The sequence below is a fragment of the Danio aesculapii genome, chromosome 11 (genome assembly GCF_903798145.1).
Source record: "Danio aesculapii chromosome 11, fDanAes4.1, whole genome shotgun sequence".
NCBI lineage: Eukaryota > Metazoa > Chordata > Actinopteri > Cypriniformes > Danionidae > Danio > Danio aesculapii.
Genome location: NC_079445.1, coordinates 23,976,319 through 23,997,576, shown reverse-complemented (window position 1 = coordinate 23,997,576; position 21,258 = coordinate 23,976,319). Strand labels below are relative to the sequence as shown.

Below are 21,258 nucleotides of genomic sequence, written 5' to 3'. Positions count from 1 at the left end.
TTCTCGTACAAGAATTTTCCTCAGAAACAAATGACACTTTACGAACTGACTCAATAATGAAAACCTTATAAGGGTCAAAGATGCTATCAGGGGAGTTTCTAGCCCTTTATCAGTACTGGAACATAGAGGATATTGCCATACTCTTTTAAGACACTGTTTTAAATGTGAATAAACAGCCTTTGCCTGCAGCAGAGAGTCAATCTATTTTCATATATAATCAAAAAAGCTGCTTATCCACCGACAATTAGTACATAAAAAGTTTCTGCTGGTTCAAACTATTTAAAATGAGCTGATTTTTTTGGGACAACTTAATTGTTCTATGTCAAATCCACTTGAATTTGTTAAGTTAACTTAATGGACTTGTTGTTGGGACACCATTCATTAATTGTGTGGAATCCTGCATTTTTTACAGTGTAGGTAAATAAATATCAGCATAATCACTGTTATTGGGCCTTATAAATATATTTAATATTATTAAAATTTATTATTTTTATTATATATGAACTGTCCTAATAAATCCAATGACATCACATATAGTTTCGGTCTCTTTTGAAACCCCGTTGACTAAAAAAAAAAATTAAGAACAAAAAAATCCCCCAAAATAGATAGATCAATCAATAAAAAAAAGATATTATCAGATTATGTGGTAATCTTAATTGACACATGAGGATGTATCAGCAATATTGTACTGGGGTACATGTGTTCTATTTTGGTTTCTGCATCAATTTATTTTGTATTAATAACATTTGTAAAAACAAATGTCAAAATATGGGTGATCAAAATCATTTATTTAATCATTTTTAATATTCATTTAGTGTAACATATTCTTGTAAACATGAAGCAACATAGTTTTTTCTGGCCTGCACTCATTGAAATATATAAAATAATAAGTGATCATCATAAATTGTGTCTCTTAATGTATAAAAATGTGTTCTTTGGAAAATACTGAAACATAATAAAGATTTAAATTGGCAATTAATACTATTATTTGTCTTTCATGTTCTAAATATGCCTAGATTTTTTGGTTTATAAATTATCGGCACACTAAATGACACTTTACATTGTGTCTTCTGTAATGGTAAAACTGCATTTTTTCTTTACTCGGAAGAAAATAAAATGAGACAGGACACATTCTAATGTACTAAAACATATTTGAAAGTTTTAATGCTTGAAAATCCCTTTTCGTCTTTGACCCATAAGCAGTTTCCAAACTAAAAAGTGAAAGCAATCCATACTCCAGTAAATCAGCAAGGATGAGCCAGACAGAATGTTTGAGCTTGGTGACAGTATGTTTTGCCAGACCAAGACATGCTATGGATGTGAATCTTTAGCGCAGTGATGTGGTTTCAGATCAACACAGCCAATAAGCCAACAACTCAGAGCAATCTTACCTGCATTTCTCCATAAGACTGACACAAAATGATAAAAGAAATAAAGGTGGCACAAGCAGAAGCGGCGGCGTGCATTGCAAAAGCCATATTTTCTGGTGAGCTGACTTAACATTTCTTTTGAATATTTCAGCAGCACAACACTGACTATCTGCAGCTTTTCCTAATCTAATCTGAATTCCATGTATCATTGCTTGACACCTGACTTTGTCCTTGTTAAAGCAACACGTAAACATCAATCTGGAGGAACACACTAGAAAATAACCCATAATTACTTCACTAATGCTCTTTGCTATGGATGAATTCATATCCAAACAGAATAGTTCTAATAATAATCCTCCATAGGCGACTACATGCATAAATAACTGAACTACATTTTTGTTGCACAGTGCAGTTTGCATGACTGAAAAGAGAAAAATACTTGCATGTTCACAATGTTAATTAACTATGAAAATACTGACAGATTTGACACTTTCAAGCCTGTTTCATAATTTTGGATCATTTGCATCCATTCAAAGGAAGTAGTCTTAATTCAGCATGTAAAATCCACAGCAAATATGACCCTGAACCACAAAATCAGCCTTGCATGGGTAGATTTTTTGGAATAGCCCCAAATTACATTGTATAAATCTTAATTATAGACTAATATTTTATGTCAAAAATCACTAAAATATTAAGTAAAGATCATCTTACATCAAGACATTTTATAAATGTTCCACAGTATCAAAACTTCACTTTTGATTAGTTACAGTATAATATGTATTGCTAAAAACTTAATTTGAACAACTTTAAAGGTGATTTTCTCAAGATTTTTTGAAACCCTCAGACTCCAGATAATCAAATATTGTTGTATTATAACAAACCATAAATTAATCAATATATTATAATAATAATTTGCCATCTATTTCCGCAAGAGGAACTGAAATGTATCATTACCCAAATCTTTTGACTAGTCAACAGTTTGACCATTTCTACAGTACTACAGCAATTTGGAGAAATTGGTGTCAACCACACAAGCAACTGATTAATTGTTTGGTAACACTTTATTTTGATGGTCCATTTGAGTATTAGTAGACTGTCTGCTAAATATCTGTGGATACTGCTGCTAAACAGACATTTAACTGATCCTAAGAAACTTTGCAAGTGCATGTCAACTTACACTAACCCTAACCCCAACCTACTTATAATCTAATGAGAATTAGTTGGCATGTAGATGCAATGTAACTTCAATTCAACAAACGGACCATCAAAATAACATGACCAATTGTTTGCCATAGTCATTTGCTTCTGTAACAGCATTCTCTTCACAAAAGTAACAATTCTTTTTAATGTTATTAATTCTTTATTATTTTCCTTGCCTAACCTGAACATGATTCCTTCCCTTGAAGGCACAGTTCACCCAAAAATGATCTGTCATTTACTCTCCCTTCTCTTATTCCAAAGCTTTGAGTTTCTTTTTATTCTGTTGAAAACAAAGATATTTTGAAGAAAGTAACCATTGACTTACACTCAAAAAATGATATTTGCTGTTTGTTCAAACCACTTATTTAAATTAGGCTAAAACAACACAATTCTTGAGTTTTTTAGGGGGACAACTTAATTTTTTAAGTTCAATCCACTTAAATTTGTAAAAACCGATACGCTAACTTTATTCCTTCATGTTGTCTCAACATCAGTGTTGGGCACGTTCATTTAAGAATAATTTGTTACAGTTACTTCTCACAAATAGTAACTGATTTAGTAATTGACTTCCATAATTATAAAAGTAACTGATTACCAGGGAAAGTAACTATTGAGTTACTTTTAAAAAAATCGAATGATTAAATAAATGACGAAATAAATAAAAAACATTGTATACTAATCTACACTATTTTAATGTTGTGGGACAATGTGAGGATCAACGGCAGCATGTCCTCAACTACAGTATATATCTAGATATTATATTGTTTAATTTTGTCTGAGTGATAAGTGTTTGCGGTGGAGAGAAACTAAGCTTTATTAGCTTGATGTCATGGCTTCATCTCCTCCGTTTTCACCTGCGTAGCCACTAATTCTGTGGCGGGATGCGACGACGTCAGGTGCTTTATTAGATTAGAATTATTTGTCACTGATGAAGAGACTCCTTTTTTCCTTGGCATAAGTTGCACGATACATAAACATTCTTGCCTTTAACCTTAACAAGGGAAAAGTAATGCTTAGATTTCCAGTTAGGAAACACTACCTTTGAACTTGTTGGATTTGCCATCATTCTGACTCCTGGTTGTTGGTGTGTGCTTCAAACCGCTTCAGTGTTCTCAATTATAGTAACGCACATTTTATTGTTAGTAAAGTTAACAGCATTGTAATGGGGGAAACAGTAATTAATTTGATAACTCCTTACAGAAAAAAGTATCGCCATTACTTAGTGACACCATTTATTTATAGCGCCGTTATTCCCATCACTGCTCAACACAAATCGAATGTATGGAATACGGTGTACTATTGTTTTCCCTACTATGGACGTCAATGGTTACAAGTAAATTTTTATTTTGATAAATTTTTTTAATATCTTCTTTTGTCTTCAACAGAGGAGTGAGCTCATAAACATTTATGAACACTTGTGGATTAGTAAATATTGAGTACGTTTTCATTTTTGGGTGAACTATCCTTTCTTAAACAAACTGCAGTATCCACGCATTGCCCCTAGAGGTCTCTGTTTCCCAAACCAGAACAACACTTTCATTCTGGCTAGATTTCAAACCAAAATGATGAGAAGAGCATGCTGGGATATGCCAAGCAAGGCATGTGGTAGGAAGTGATGTCAGGGCTGAAGTTGCAAGGTGCCATCAGGGATTACGGGTCAACTGAATGGATCGCATTGCATCAGAATCGCACAAACTTATTTGTGTGTCGCTTAAGGGACAATATCATCATAGTAGCATCATAAAGAGATCAAACTGTAATCATCTAGACTGAGAGCAGATTCAATAACTTCACAAAAGTGCAGAAGTGTAGCCCATCCCTGAAAGCACACAGTGATATATGGATGAGAGCAGACGGACAACCAGACGGAGAGGGACAGGCATTAGAATGCAGTGCAGATGAGCATTGTTTTTCATAGGAGCAAATAAGAAGATTTAAAGGTGAAGTGTGCAAATCAGGAACTAAAGACAATGAACTCAAATACAACTATTACTATTACGTCATCATCTACTACTACTACGACTCATAATAATAATAATAAAATAATCAATAAATCTTAATTTTCTAACCCCAATTTAATTTTCACAGGAAAAATATCCTTGAAGAAAGCCTACCTAAGAAGCAAAATTATGTAACTTTCGATACAGTAATAGTAACTAATGATACAGTAACTTTTGAGAGCAATTCCAGCAGGCATTTCAGCGTTATTATATTAGGTTAGATTTAGGTTGTGACACCAGTTGACCAAAATTCAATATCTAGCCAGTGTCTAAGGACAATGATATTTTGATGTCCGATAACAATTTCAAATGACATTGATATTTGGTTGATTTTAGGTTGTTGAAAAAGTGACTAAAATCTAATGTTGAGTCAACATCTTAAGCCAACATCTTAAACCAACGTCATATTAACGTCAAATACTGACGTTTATTCGTCAGGTATGGGAACCAAAATCCAACGTCTGATAGACGTCATAGTGGTAATGTCAACATAACATCAAGCTGTAACATCATTAGACATTGATATTTGGTTGTTTTCAGGTTGGATGTTGGACATTGACGTCGGCCTGATGCTGTGTTCTGATATCAATTTTCATTCTTAAACTTTATGCTATGTCCCTACGACGTTGCGCTATGTTGGAATCTGACGTCATAATAACATCATTAGACATTGATATTTATGTTGTTTTTAGCTTGGACGTTGGACATTTACGTCAGCCTGACGCTGTGTTCTGACGTCAAATTTCATTTCCATACTTAATGCTATGTCCCCACATTGTTTGGGTATGTTGGTCCACGTCGTGGTATCGTCCTGTGCCTGCTGGGATATTTATTTGAGATAGAAAATAGGTAAAATAAACTAAGAAATGTATGATTCATTATTTCAAGTACATTCTGAATTACAATGGCACAATTGGTAGGAAAAATATATATATATTTAAAAAAATCCAGGTTTGCTCTGCTTATAGCCCTATTTTCTACAAAATATAATTTAATAAACTTCTGAAAAGAAAGTTAGTTTCATCCAAAATATCCAATTGTTTTTTTTTCTGACTGATTTCGCATTTATTTTTCATAACCAGGCTATTCAATAAAACAGGTTGCTACTGTTCAACTTACACACTTCTCCTTTAATTAAACAAATGTATACCAAATGTGTTTGTTATTCTGTTTACTTGAGCACAGTATTTGGGCTACTTGAGTTTGCCTAGAAATCCAAAACACGGTAGTATGTTTACATGCTCAGCTGCACTCTTGAGTTTTTCGAAAACAAACATCCAGAATTGGACAAAAAAGGCAGACAGTAAGGCAGAAGCAGAGACAGACGGGCAGCCCGGCAGTCCATTCATTCCCCCATTACCTACAACTGTAGAGTCAGTATCTGGGGTGCCTTCAGTCAACACCACAGGAAAGACAGGAGGAGAAGAGGGCAGACATGCAAGTCAGAGAAGACAAAGAAGAAATCCAGCAGTTAAGAGAGTTAAAAGACACCACAGAGCATCAGGAAACAACAGTGTGAATGAGACAGACAAGTATTATTAAAAGGAGACAGAGATTGACAGGGTGGAGCACAGACAGGAACACGCAATGATTCTGCTCTCAGATTCACTATAACAACTCACAGGAGACAAAAGACCTGCTTTCTAACCTTCATTAGCGAAGTGCGGAGACTCGACGGCGTACACTTCTCCTGCTCCGACCTGCGTACGGGCTGCTAGGAAAAACTTGAAGCGCGTGAAGCGGTGAGGCAGATTCATGACGTACTCCGTCACATTGGGTGGGAAACTCTGGACTTTCCTCTCTCCTGCCTGTGTGCCGTTCACTGGAACAGAAAAAGCACAAGAAAATGAAGACGTGTTCTTCTGTGGACAAGAATAGTAACAGAAACCTCAAATTTTGTGAGAAACTTTGAGTGGTGCTTTAATTATGCAAAACTCTCAGCCTCAGTTTTCTAATAGTATGCTAATAATGTATGTAGCATATTTCTAACCATTTGCTAACATGCTTAATGTACTGTATGTAGCATGTTTCTAAAGGTTTGCTAGCACGTACTGAGATATGTAGTATGTTTATAATGGTTTGCTTGGGTGTGCTGAGTAAATGTAGCATGTTTCTAAAGGTTTGCCAATATGTTCTGAGTGCACACAGCATGTTTCTACTCCCTTACTAGGGTGTTACGAACATGTAGCTACAACTTGTTTATATCTGTTTGCTAGCATGTTCTGAATACACATAGCATGTTTATAACTGTTCGTTACCATGTTCCATGTGCACATACTATGCTAATAGTAATTTGCTAGCATTTTCTGAGTGCATGTAGTATGTTTATAATGGTTTGCTTGGGTGTGCTGAGAAAATGTAGCATGTTTCTAAAGGTTTGCTAATATGTTCTGAGTGCACACAGCATGTTTCTACTCTGTTACTGGGGTGTTATGAGCATGTAGCTACAACATGTTTACATCTGTTTGCTAGCATGTTCTGAAAACACATAGCAAGTTCATAACTGTTCACTAGCATGTTCTGAGTGGACATAACATGCTAATAATAAGTTTCTAGTAAGTTCTGAGTACATGTATTGTTTCTAATCATTTGTTAGCATGTTTTGAGTTCATGTAACATGTTTCTAATTGTTTGTTAAAGTATTCTGAGTGCATATAGCATGCTTATTTTCATTTTCTTTCATGTTCTGGCTTTTTGAGTGTATTCAGCATGTTTATAATTTGTTGGGAAGGTGAGCTTACCTGTGTGGTACTGAAGTGTGTATCCAATCAGGACACCGTTTGGCTCCAGTGGTTTGTCCCACTTCAGGTGAACCACGTCCGTGTGCCTCAGAATCCTGAAGTATTTTGGAGCCCCTGGCTCTGTGAAAGGATTAAAAAAAACTATTCATATTCTGCTTTTTGTTTTAAACACCACCTATTTAATAACTCATTATTCTACACCATTACAGCAGCGCATGACAAATCATACCTCCCTCCTTGGTGTAAAATTCCACAGTATTGCTTTGCGGCCCTTCATGTTCTCGGTTAGCAACCACCATGTACATTTTGTATTTGCTGTATGGATAGAGCTCTGTCAGGATGCCAGAGGGATGTTCTGCCGTGGTAAAGAATCCCTTATGCAACTTTGTCTTATTTACTTTCAGGCCCTTTATTAGACTGGCCTCCCGCCAGTAGTACAACTGAGAATATGATGAAAAGAGATATCAATTAGCTGTCCTAGCAAATTTAATAGACATAGTGCAATATAATCATAAGGTAAATATCTGCAAGAACACATTTGCACATACATTTTCGCACACATATGTGCAAATGCATGGTTGGTGAACGAGATGTTTCTATCTGTTTTGTGTCTGGCAGATATAAAGTCACTCACCTTGTATTCTTTAAATTCTCCATTTACACTGCTGGGCTCCACAGGCTCCCAGTGAACATTGACTTTTGTACTGTTGATCTTTGACACCCTGAGATCTGTTGGTGCAGTGGATGGTTCTGAAGGGGAAAATTATTATTAGTACCAAATGAAGCAGCAAACACAACAGTATCTGTGAATGACAAAGCAGGTTCCAATTTACTCCCAACCAAGCTAGCTCTTTTGCATTTTTGTTTAGAGGTAAAATGTCTGTGAGCTGTGAGAAAACAGCAGTTAAGAAAGCATCTGATATAGAAATGTGAATATCTCTACAATTCTACACTCCAGCTAAGTCACATCATGTTTATTTAAAACACATAAAACAGTGCTAACAATTAGATGTCTACTTTTTTCTGTAAAGCCTTTCCCTGGTTTGTTCTTTGAGCATATTTGGGCCTCAAAAGTGTCATTAAAGATGAAATGATAGTACTTACTGTCTTCCCCAGAATAACCAATGACCATGTTTGACTCTGGGCCATGTCCAAAGTCATTGACAGCCTGTATTTTGATCTCATAAGGGACGTAGGTGTCTGTATTATGGACAATGTGTTTTGTTTTGGCTGTGGTGATGTTATTCCACTCTTCTCCTGTTTCTTTACTTCTCCAGGAGAGCACATATCGCAGGTTTGGCCCATTCCTTTCTGTGTTCTGCATGGCCTGTGACATGTAAAGGTAAATTAAGTCAATGAAAGTCACATCTATCTTCTTTTTTTCTTCCTAAAATTGACCATTCACTTTACCTGCCATGTGATCTCCATGTTGTTTTTCTTGCTTCCCCACCCTTTAAGTCCACTTGGGACAACATCAGGAGCTAAAACAGATGCTTTTATATTAGTAAATGTATCAACTTGTATTTTGACCACTAATACTAGTCAATATACACAATATAAGCAATGTCTTACGGGCTCCACTGGTCTGATAACGTGCAGAGGGGTGGCTGGGTTGACTCTGACCCACAGCATTGATCGCAATCACTCTGAACTGGTAGTTGACGAATGGTGATAGCTGAAGGTTAACTGAGTTTAGATTCCAATCATAAATTGACAGGTTCTGCCACTTCCCTGGCTCCCACCTGTCCTCTTCAAACTGGACTAGGAAATCTGCAGTAATGCAAGGGAAAAGACCGTGAGGATTATACAGGGTTTCTGCAGATTTCACCAGACTTTTCTAATGGAAAAATGGAAAAGATCTTTACTTGCTCTATTAAAAAAAAAAAAGTATTTCTTAGCCATAAATTTTAAATAATGTGTCAAAGCAAGCAAACTCTAGTTGTATACATAGACATTTTTTTCAACATAACGTTTCTTTTTTAATTGAATTGAATCTTATTTGACCGATTTTGAACAAACTGTATAAAAGACAAGTATCCCATACATTTTGACATACAATTGTCAAGAATAAAAACACAATAAAGCCCTGAGTTTGTTTCCATTGTGGTCCTCGCTGTTAATAAACAATGTATGGCTGCAAAGTACAGTTATGCATAAAACAAACTGTACCTCCACGTTTTAAAACAGAAACTAAAATAAAATATCAAAAAACATCATCATCCACCATGCAAACTTACTATCATGATCAAACAACCATCTTTTGATGGCTTCTTTGAACCTCATTAAGTCTTTTATTTCCTTGATCGGTTTTGGTCATTTGTTCCACATGATTGTACTGTTGTAGAAAAACATGTTTCCCTACTACACTTCTAAATATTTATTTATCTAAAAATAAATAAATATAAATTAAAATCCCAACCCCTAGTACTATATGCATGCTGTTACCTCACCATTTGAAAATAGTTCAGCAAATAACTGCAAACTATATTATTAAACTTTTTACATATCATTCCTAATTTTATTAATCACACTCTTTTATTAACCATTAACATGCCTAATTCTTTAAAACCTGCAACTGTGCTCTAGGATAAATTTTTATTTTCATATTGTTTTATTTGGATGAAATTCGCTGCTCTTTAAAACAAATTTGACTTGTTTTAAAAACTATAATAATCTAAATGTATTTAAATGTATTACCATGCTGGTAAATAGAGTCAATGAATAAAACTTTGATTAGATGGGTGTTGGTCCAATTGGGTAACTTTAGGTGAACATAGGGAAATGTACTTTTTTAAGACCCCGCTTAACACCCTGGTTGTTATACCTAATAGTTTAAAAATAACTCAAAAGTAAGAAATAAATATGGTAAATATTGATTTTTACATTTTTAGACATAATATAATCAAACTTAAAATGATTGCCTGAAAGTCATTGTCAAAAAGAATAATATGAATAATAACAAATTGGCCCTTCCTGCAAAAATTGCCAATATTAAATATGTCAATAACCATGGAAACCACTGTAGCTCTTTTTTCCTACAAATACAAATAATAATAATAATAATGACATTAAATAACAATCGTGACCTAAAGAAAAATGAAAAGAGGTGACTAAGGCACAATCCCAATTCTACCCCTTAGTCCTTCCCCCTTTCTTTAGTTGAAGGCGTAGGGCTAAGGGGAAGGGCTAGATAGCCCCTGAAACAGAGATTTTTCAGGACCACACTCAAAACCAAGGGGTATTGAAAAGTCAGGAGATGCACAAATTAGTATATTTGTCATTATTACAAACTTTACAACAAACAAGCATATGTTTTAATACATTTATAATGGCGTACATGTTTTGCCGTCATGGTTTAAAAAAAAAAAAGGCTAAAATAAAGACCGATAAATATCGCTATCTGTAATCCCTAATAATAACTCCTGGATTATAGTCCCACAACATTCTGACACTCGATGACACTTGAATACCCTGTCAGAAAAGTCTAGTGGCTGGGAATGACCTTTTTACAGTGTCTGGTATAATGTTAATGTTGTTTTCGTTTGTTTACATAGATGAAGATGGCCCGGGTGTAAATGCACAGTACAGTTATGAGCTCATTGCCACATTATATCATTATGATAACATGATATCATTGCCTTCAGAGATTTCCTGAAGATCAATACCAAAAAAAATTATGCAACTGGAATAACTACAGCAGTCGCCATCGTCAGTCTCATATGAAGCAAGAGATTGCGAAGACATATGAAGATGTGTGCAGGTGTTGTAGTGGTGTCCCATTTCTTAAGGGTACATTTTGAAGCCCTTCCCCTTCCCATTGGCCCTTGAAACAGTGTGTGAAGGGGACGGGCTTCAAGATTAGGGGTACAAAAATAGATTTTGGATTAAGCCTAAATGCTTAACTTACGAAAACTTGAAATTTTCTTTTTCTTTGGGCTCTTTACTTACGTGTAACAGGACTGTTGTTTTCATTTCCGGGCACCCAGGTGAGTCTGACACTGCGTGCTAAAGGGTCAGAGAGCTCCAGATCCTGAGGTGGGTCGGGTCGACCTGTGGAGAACAGAACAACTACATTAACTTAAACAAGTGCTAATAATTCTCAGAAGTTCGCAATAAGAACACAAAATAGAGACTGACTGTTAGAGGCTTTAAGTGAACATTAAAAAGAACCATCCTAGATATGTTACCTGCAGAGGCACTACGATTTGAAGCAGACGAGCTGTCATTATCTACGAGGTAAAGGTCAAAGGTCAGAGGTCAAGGGTTAGTTTGACTATTAGTAGATAAGTGTAATAAGAGACAAACACTATACAGTAGCTATAAAAGGCACAGAAGTACACTATTCAAGCAAAGAATTAACAAAAGCATGCTCTATTTTGTAAAAGGTGTTTTGTGGTGTTAATTTTAAGTGGAATTAATCTAGTAGCTGCACATGTAAATAAAAAGGGTTTAGGGAGTGTTTGGATATGGTTCATGTTCTATTTGACATGTCCATATCCACTTAGTATCTATTATCAAGTCAGTTTCAAGCAATTAGCAACATGGAATGAGTCCATAAAGAGAGGTATCTATTGTACATCTACATCTATTGTAAGGTGTGTGTGTGTGTGTGTGTGTGTAGATGTGCGTGCGTGCATGTGTGTGAAAGTGTGTGTACCTGTAACTGTAAGGCGAGCTGAGGCAGTGTCCTCGTCTATCTCAGTTTTGGCTGTGCATGTGTAGGTTCCTCCATCGTCTGGATTGACATTGTAAATGGTCAAGGACTCATCATCCTTTTTCAACCGGCCACTAAAACATACAGGAATTAGACGTCATGTACAGTGTATAAGCTTTTAAGTAGATAGATTTTTCATTCTTAAAAAAAGGTAAGTAACATTTTTTTTCAGAAAGGATGCATTAAATTGAATAAATACAGTTCATCGATATTCTAATATTGCTAATATTCTTATACTGTACCATATTTTGTTCTCAGGCACATTTTACCAATTCAACATCAATATATATCTTAATAGATTAATAACAATACAAGATTAATAACAATATAATTATAAAATTAATACATTAACAATTTTGTTCTTTCTATAGTATTAAATTTATATATATTTTTTTTCTTTACTTTTCAGTGTAAGTTAAGTCTCATTTTGAGGCCATTTTACATATAAAGGAGAACTTGTTTAATTATTATACACATCTGAATGTAAGGCATAATATTACATTGTATTAATTTTATTTCTGCAATGACAACTGATTCTCAACATTTTCAAAATATTGATTGTCTTAAACACAAAGGCTTGAAACCACTTAAAGGTGAATAAATAGCAAGTAAATAAAATAAATTGTATATTATAATGCTAATAAATTCACAAAAATTAATTTGTGATAATAAGCAGAGAAATAGTTTGAGTGTATCATAGATATAATGTTATGTGCCATTACATCCAGCTGAAGCTCAGAGGCTTGTCATCTTTCAGCCATGTGACTGTAGCAAGAAGGGAAGGATCATGTTTAACTCGACAGTCGAATCGAACTGTGGTTCCTCTGGGTTCGGTCACATGTTCAGGTGCGCGGACTATTCTTGTGGGCTCTGAAATGGATCACAACAATCATATAGGAAACAAGGGCATTCATAATTTCACACAGAGACAACAAGATATATTTCCTTAGGGTCTCACCTTTAACCTCCAGGCGCACTTGATTCTCCATCTTGCCCAGAATGTTGCTGGCAACACAGGTGTAGGTGCCCTGGTCTTCTGTCCGGGCCTGTTTGATCTCCAAAGTGCCGTTGTGGTATAGCCTGTAGTGACCACCATCCAAACCACTGCCAAGGCCGTTCTTAAACCTGAACACATAAATAACAAACAATAAAGTCTAATTTAGCTGAATTTTGATTTATGCATTAGAATGTGTTCTGTTTAAACAAAACATTAAAGGTGCAGTATGTAAGTTTGACACCCAGTGGTTGAACTAGGGATTTCATTTCTGGATCAAAACAAACTCAAGAGCAGCTTGCCATATTGAGGACCAACAGAAGCGAGCCTGACTATCGAGACTAAAGGCTGATTTAAATCATGTTCTATATAAAAGCAACAGCACACGATAGAAGGAATATGTTTTTAATATTAAAAGGAGCTTTTGTTCCAACCAACTCCTCGAATTGATATATTAGAAACAGCTTCTTTTTCTTGCAGCTAAACAACAGAAAACCTCTTGTGCTTTATTCAGTGTAAAATGCTAACATGTGAGTTTGAATGGCATTTTACATGACATCTATTGCCATACTACTGAAAGCAGCTGCAGATAGTTCACCTCAAATCTTGAAAATAAAATAAACCGTTTGAAATTGAACTTTAGAAATGTGAAATAATGCAAACCAACACATATCAGTGATTCAGCATCTACATTTAATAATGTTAAAGAGGCTTAATATGTATTAATTTGATTATAAACCTTACCATTTCATGAGTGAGTGCATATTCTGTGCTTCTGAATGGCTGTATTTAAATCTCCTCACGTAGCGTGTTGTTAGGAGACGGGGTTACAATGCAACCTGCTCACCTAATGTTAACATTTGGAATACTTATATTGTTTGTTAATTAATAACCTCACGTGAAACTCTGAATCTGTGTCTCATTTCGGAGTATGCAACTGTCCACCAGAGGCCGCATTTAGGCCATGCACAGCCTTTCTGAATGAATGAATGAAATACACGGTTTTCCACCAAGGCAACCCGGGGTGCTGAAATATAATTGGTTAAATTGGCAGTGGACGGCTTAAAAGAACCAAAACAAGACACGTTAAAGACATTTTCAAAGCAGAATAACTGACTTCAGCATTGTTTTTCAGATAAACAAGAACGTTCACTTAGCATGTTTCTTAAATATTAAGCTTATTATGGTATATTTATGCTTTAGAAGAGTCAAAAACATACAGCACCTTTAAAAGATCTATAATGACTATCTTACATTTTTTACCATGATTTACAGACCCACTAAAGACCCACTAAAATGCCATTCACTGTCTGTAACAGTAGTTTATATCCATTTTTATAAATTTTTATATAAAAAAATTAGAACAAGAAACCTTAGATTACATATCAAAAATTATGTATTTAAGGATTGCAGTCTCAAATATACTGGCTATTTTACATTTTAAATTCCTTTTTTATTTTAAATAATAATTTAAAATAAATTTCCATTCCACTTTTGTTTAACCTACTATGTTTACCCTTTTGTCAGGAATATAATTAAATTAGGTATATTCAACTATTCTTTAATATATTTTAATAAGTACAGGTCACAAAATTTACCTGAAACATAGAATTCTTTTACAATAAGTACAGAAAAGAACATTTGATTTGAGGCAGACACCAATTCTTTATAATACAGTATAATTTCATTTACAATTGGGAGGAAAATGATTTAATCATTTTTCAGTGTAACATATTTAGGGTAAAATTGAAACAACATACTCTGAAGTAAACTTATAAAACTATATAAACCAATAAGTGATCATATTTATGTTTTGAACAAGTGTGAAAGGAATTTATTTTATCACCTTTGTGTCTTTATTTTTTATAAAAAAAAATGTTTAGACTAACAACAGATTAATATTTTTTTTTCTTTTGTATGATACCATATATTAACCAAACATAATTCTTTCTTACTGTGCTGCATACTTCTTAGATGGAACTGCTGACAAGAGGGAAATAGCAGAATACGAATAAACATAGTGCGGGGGGGCCTTACTCCAGACTTCTGTCTAACAAGAAGTCTAGACATGTCACAAGGAGCTGGGTGCTTGTAGAAGTTGTGAAATATATTGAAGATGCACTTAACTGTTCAGTTCTGGTATGTGGAGAAAAGTTGCAGAAAGAGGAAGCATGTTTGGGTCCAACAGCCAAAGGACTGCAGAATGACTGATAAGTGACGTTACACCAAAACTCCACCTATTAATATCAGTTGTGTATATATGCTGGAGTAAGGGAAATGTAAGTTAGTTACGAACCTCCAGGGTGTAAATCTTGTACTGCATTGGGGTAACGTAACCCAGAGCTCTGTCCTCGAATTATTAATTTGTATCTAATAAATTGCTAATATTTTTGACATTGAAGAAAACTCTCTCCTGACCCTTTTTTTATTGAACACGCATGGAATTGGCTAGATATTCCAACAGTGCTTTGAAAGAATTAGTATTAATGTATAAAATGAGGAAAAATATACTGTATATGTTTTGGGTCTGCACTATAATCCTTAAATGGAGTGTTAATGTCATCAAATGATTCTTGCTCTAAATATGCCTAAATATGAGCCAAAAGCAAAGGCTGATTTAAATTCATCACATGTAAGCAACATTTCAAAATAGGAATCATTTATTTTAAATTGTAACAATATTTTACAATATTTACATTGGTGTTACTGTATTTTTGATCAAATAATTGATCAAATATTGTGAACAAGTACCGTTTACAACAATTGAATGTAAACGTACCAGCGAAGTAAAGGGAGCGGTGAGCCAAAGAAAGGACACTCGAGAAAGGTCCTGTTGTTTTCAATGACTTTGATCAGCTGGTTTTTCGGGCCAAGCATCCGTGGTGCCATATCTAGGGAAAAACACAACAACATCAACATCTCACAATTTGCACACCATGTGAGCTATATGGACATTCTGCACCAATTCGCTTCATCCTGTCCTACCCAAAACGCTGACGAAAGCATTGGCCAGTAGATAACCATGCTCATTGGAGGCGTTACACTGGTAAACTGCACTGCTTTCAAACTGAACCGTCTCAAATATGATTGTGTCATCAAGAACTCTCCGATTTGGGTTGGGCAGTGAACCTGAAGTTACACACACACACACACAAAAAAAAACAGAAATATATACACATTGTTGCTTATGATTTAAAACTCAATCTGTTCAAACATGACAAGCAAAAGTTGACTGACTTTCAATGGGTTCTCCATTCACCAGCCATTGAATAGTGGGTTTGGGACTCCCGTTGGCACGACACACTAATCGTCCACTCTCCTCAGGCGCAAGAACCAGATTGCTGGGCTTTTCTAGCCAAAACGGAGCAGCTGTAAATGGAATTTAAGACAGTGGAATAAAATAATCAGTTTTTTCAGACATAATGGGCATCAGTTGTGTTTTCTCAATTGCTCACCTTTGACCTGGACTTCAACGGTGTGGCGAATGCTGCCAATTCTGTTGCTGGCCATGCAGGTGTAGCTGCCAATGTCTTCCTCAGACACATTGAGGATGCGTAAGGTTTTGTCGAAGTTCCCAATCCTGACTTTTTTCGCTGGCAGGTCTCCTCCTCTTTTGGACCAGGTAATGGTAGGAGTTGGTCTGAGGAACCAGTTGAAGAAACAAAACAGATGTATTTCATTGAGAAATTACTATACTACCTAAATACATTCTGCATTTGGGAAATGAATATGTGGATGCATCAGTGTTGCAATTGTTGAGTACAGCTAAAACTACAGCTAAAAAGGTTTTGACAGTTGAAATTTTGTTTTAATGGAGACTAACTCTGAACGTATCAATGAATCTGATTTAACAGAATAAGCTTGTTCACAATTTGAACCACATTATTGTGTTTCTGAGCAGGTGACAATCTCTCCATTTAAAAATGACTGCTTTTATGAAGTGTAAAAAGCAGCTTTGTATTGATGCTTTGCTATTAAGTATTAAATGCTTTTATTTTATTTTTGTGCTTTTTCCTATTAAAATTTACAGACAATCAAAATAAATGTGTATTTATTGTAAGTATTAACAAATAGAACAGTTTATATAGTACTTAAAAACACTGGTATACACTCACACTCCAGCTGCTATACACTCCAGGAGAAGCTCTTCTCCTCTGAGCACCATCTTGGAGCTGGACAAGCCCGTTGGAGATAGAAAGGTGGGCTGGGTTTCTGGTATATTACGCACTGTGAAATAGAAGAAAAAAACGTATTAACATACAAAAAAAAAGAGACAAAAATGCTTGAGGTGGGAGAGAACACCAAGGTATTTTATGCTTTAATTATTTCATAGATTAATTTTAGATCCAGTTTGCAATTGCGCAATATACATGTATTAATGTGTTGGAATATATGGATGCATATTTCTGCACTTCATTTTAATAGATATAATGAGATAAAACATAAGTTAATATATTATGATACAAAGTAAATAAACAATGTCAGAATTACATTTTTGCTTTCACTGTTTTACTCAGAGATGGAAATAGGCTTTAATATGCAGTAAGACAATAATTATGTCTCTCACATGAACAAATATTACATTTCTTTTATGTAAAGAAACTAATTAATATTTTAGTCAGTGATTTCTTTTTTTTTTTAAGAATTGAAGAAAAATAAAATGTATAATTAACATTACACTAAATTAAAAGCTACAAATCTTTAAATAGAGTTTAACAAATATTTTATAATTATAATATAATATTTTAATTTTATATAAATATATTGTACACTACAGATCAATAGCTTTTGCATTTGTGTGATTATAAATACACTAAACTAGTAATAATGATTTGAATAAATAATACAAAATAATAACCATTCAACATATTAATACTGAACAAATAAGTTACTATTGTTAAAGTGTTCATTTAAAAAAAAAAATAATAATAATAATAAATATATATATATATATATATATATATATATATATATATATATATATATATATATATATATATATATTTCTTTGATTCAAAGCTGAATTTCAGCATCCAGTCTTCAGAAATCTTTCTATAATGCTGAATTGCCCTTCAAATGGTAATGTCTTGCCTGAAATTGAATGCATAATTTCTGCATAAAAACAATAAATATCCTACTGATCTGAAACTTCTGAATGATAGATTTTACCAGGTTATTTCAAACAAATGCTAAAAAAAACAGTAAATCGCTGTTGTATTTTTCTATCATCAAACTCCTCCATTATACTGTACCACCATAATCATTTGAATTCTGTATGCATAAATAATACAAGCATAAAAAATAATCATAAAGCTGTGAGGACAGACAGATGGTTAGTTGTGGACAAAAAAAAAATGGTTTTGTAAAGACAGACAATCTTCTCCCTGAGGAAGACTTGATGAGCAGGGCAGTATTAGTCTCTATTGTAATGTATATCTAGTAAGATTAGCTGTGAGCCATTAGCATTGGAGAGGTGCTGGCAACAGCCTTTGTTGGTGACATTAGTGGGAGGACGAAGCCTGAGAGATTAGACTGTGAACACATGTTTCATGCCATTGTCACGTGTGTCTGTGACGACAGCGATGTCCGTTCACTGACAGAGGGAACCCACAATGCTATACGTTTGAGTCAGGAACTAAGAGAATACTTGATTTAAATGGGCTACAGTATGCATTGCTAGTGTTTTTTAGCCAATGATGAAATCCGGGGAAGGTTTTTTATGTGACTATTTTCAATTTCATAAGGTTCCTTTTTTAGCATCAATGCTTTAATGTAATTACAATACATTCAGTTAAATAGACTTAAGCATCCATTTGGTAGTTTATGCGTAAAAAGGGATGAAAAACCATTTAAATGCAGGCGCCGTAATTAGCAGAAGGCTAGCACAAAAAAATACTGGGGTAAAATAAATTTCCATATTTTAAAGACATGCCGTGCAAAAATAGCATTTAATGCAGTGCTTCTTGTTTGGTATGATACCAACTTTATATCGAATCAGCCAGGCAGTGAAGATCGCTGTTTTTTTTAAAAAGAAATCAGATCTTAAACATGGCGATTTTTTATGGGATGACAATTAACCAGAAGACCTGGGGCTGGCTGACTGAAATTAAAAATCCACGTGCATATACCCCGTTAAACCCTGGTCCTCACAATATCGTCAAAATGACTATCAATGAATATCAATACTTAGATGAATCTCAAAAATTAGTGATTTTAAATTGATTTTTTTAATGTAGATTTTTCATTTTATGAAGCACATTTTAAATATAAAAAATTAAATACAGGGTCATTATATTTTAAAACATTATAATATTATTGTTTACATTATATAATATTATTACATTTTATAATATTATAATTTTATTGTTTACATTATATTACATTATTATATTTTATAATATTATAATATTATTGTTTCCATTATATAATATTATAATATTTTATAATATTATAATATTATTGTTTACATTATATAATTTTATTATATTTTATAATATTATAATATTATTGTTTACATTATATACTATTATTATTATTATTATTTTCAGTTTTATGTTTGTGTACTTGATGTTAAGTGTTGGTGTTTATTGGGTTGAGTGTGTCATTCTTGTTATATGTAAAGAACCACCATGTCAGAATGAATTGCCCCAGGGGGATTAATATAGCTTTAAACTACATTATATTATATAACTTATATGAATATAATTAATTGTACAAATTAAATCAACCCCTTTTTTTTTAGTTAAAAATTGTATAAAATTTTATTAAAAATGTTATATTTGTTTTATTCTATAAAGGTCTAAAAACATTACCTTTAAAACAAATCTAAAAAATATCTATATGTTATCTATGTGACAACACTGGTATTTACATTTGTAATAATTGACAGTAGTTAGAAGGAAAAAAAACTATTTTCTAGAGAAACTTAGACTTTTAAAGTGGTTTCTTAATTTCTTCTATTGCTACATATACAAAGAAAGAAACAAATTAATAAATACATAATTAATTCCCCATTTTCTCATTTGTTTTTGGAATGAAATGTGATTTAGACTTGTTTTTGACAGGGTTTGCAATTTACACATTTTCCTCATATTTTCAGTATCTCCCGTAGGCCATATCCTTGGATACATGTGTGCGGATTTGCACATGGTTATCATTGGATTAAATTTACTGAAATATTAATGAGCACCTCTAGCCTCTTGCCTAATCTGCTTTCTTCCATTTTCATATCTCGGTAATGAGCAGCCTGATTAGGATAATTAAGCAATTACCACAGATCAGAATTCTTGCTCTTCAAACTACAACACATTTTAGCTGACCCCAAAAATTGCTTAGACAGTTACTGTATATAAAAAACATAAGCTTTACTACAGTCTATAAACACAACATGGAACATCTTTTGACTTTTACATTGTGTATTATATAACAGACACATTATCTCCGCTGTAAGCTGTTAGAGAGATGATTGCTAACTCAGTTAGTGTTGTATTACACAAGTTAGCACGCTAGGTTTGTTGAACTCACCACCATACACATCAGTGGAGTTGAGAAAGGTGTCATTATAAGGTTCTTCTGTGAATAAAGTTGCAGTTTCGTCAACATACAGACACATGCTGAAAAAAGTAATACACTAGGAATAACAATACTGGATAAAATAAATCAAAACGTGGAACTGTGATGGTAATCAGTGAAGTGAGTCTTCAAATGAGACAAAAAGACAACCATCAGATACTGTAATGCACTGCTACATCCTCACCACTAGATGGACCACACTATTCATTGATACCATAGCCTACCATTGAGAGCAGCACAGAAACAAGTAACATCCAATTAAAGATAACAAGCGATCCAGGCTGCTTCCAAAAGCTGCTTTCATTCTGAGGCAACATAATGGTTTAATGATCCACAACAAAGCATAAAGAACGTTGGTGGGAACTAAGCAAATATTTAATTACAACAATACTAGTTCCTTGCAAGAAATAACCTTAAAATGGAAATATTTGGTTCAAAAAAAGCTCATTTAGTCACTGACTGGCCACCATAAATGTCAGTGGCTATATGACCACCAACTGCCATTAAATCAAATGCACGGGATGATGAATATCACTAGACTGAGAAGGAAAAATCTACTTTATGCCTTCTAAAAGCATTCAGCTTAATGGATACAGGCAGTTCTTATGCACAAAAGCAGCTCACAAAACTGATTTTGGACAGACTTCTGAGGTAGAGTATTGTTTTA

General features: G+C 34.0%; 1 protein-coding gene across 11 annotated transcripts in view; it reads right to left on the bottom strand.

Annotated features, from left to right (window-relative positions):
- nfasca (neurofascin homolog (chicken) a) overlaps positions 1-21,258 on the bottom strand; it is a 167,250-nt gene that overhangs the window by 31,813 nt on the left and 114,179 nt on the right. For 5 of the 11 annotated variants that reach the window (XM_056467938.1, XM_056467944.1, XM_056467940.1 and 2 more), the window contains 19 exons: positions 20,544-20,591; positions 17,135-17,246; positions 16,475-16,659; positions 16,257-16,388; positions 16,005-16,148; positions 15,799-15,910; positions 12,984-13,150; positions 12,748-12,895; positions 11,969-12,099; positions 11,499-11,540; positions 11,260-11,361; positions 8,884-9,081; positions 8,722-8,792; positions 8,416-8,638; positions 7,946-8,061; positions 7,541-7,751; positions 7,312-7,431; positions 6,219-6,392; positions 5,931-5,960 (listed from right to left, as the gene is read on the bottom strand). In XM_056467938.1, the coding sequence (XP_056323913.1) occupies positions 5,931-5,960; positions 6,219-6,392; positions 7,312-7,431; positions 7,541-7,751; positions 7,946-8,061; positions 8,416-8,638; positions 8,722-8,792; positions 8,884-9,081; positions 11,260-11,361; positions 11,499-11,540; positions 11,969-12,099; positions 12,748-12,895; positions 12,984-13,150; positions 15,799-15,910; positions 16,005-16,148; positions 16,257-16,388; positions 16,475-16,659; positions 17,135-17,246; positions 20,544-20,591 (2,466 nt within the window). The remainder of the gene's footprint in view (positions 1-5,930; positions 5,961-6,218; positions 6,393-7,311; positions 7,432-7,540; positions 7,752-7,945; positions 8,062-8,415; positions 8,639-8,721; positions 8,793-8,883; positions 9,082-11,259; positions 11,362-11,498; positions 11,541-11,968; positions 12,100-12,747; positions 12,896-12,983; positions 13,151-15,798; positions 15,911-16,004; positions 16,149-16,256; positions 16,389-16,474; positions 16,660-17,134; positions 17,247-20,543; positions 20,592-21,258) is intronic. The other 6 variants (XM_056467947.1, XM_056467942.1, XM_056467945.1 and 3 more) reach the window with 5 other exon arrangements.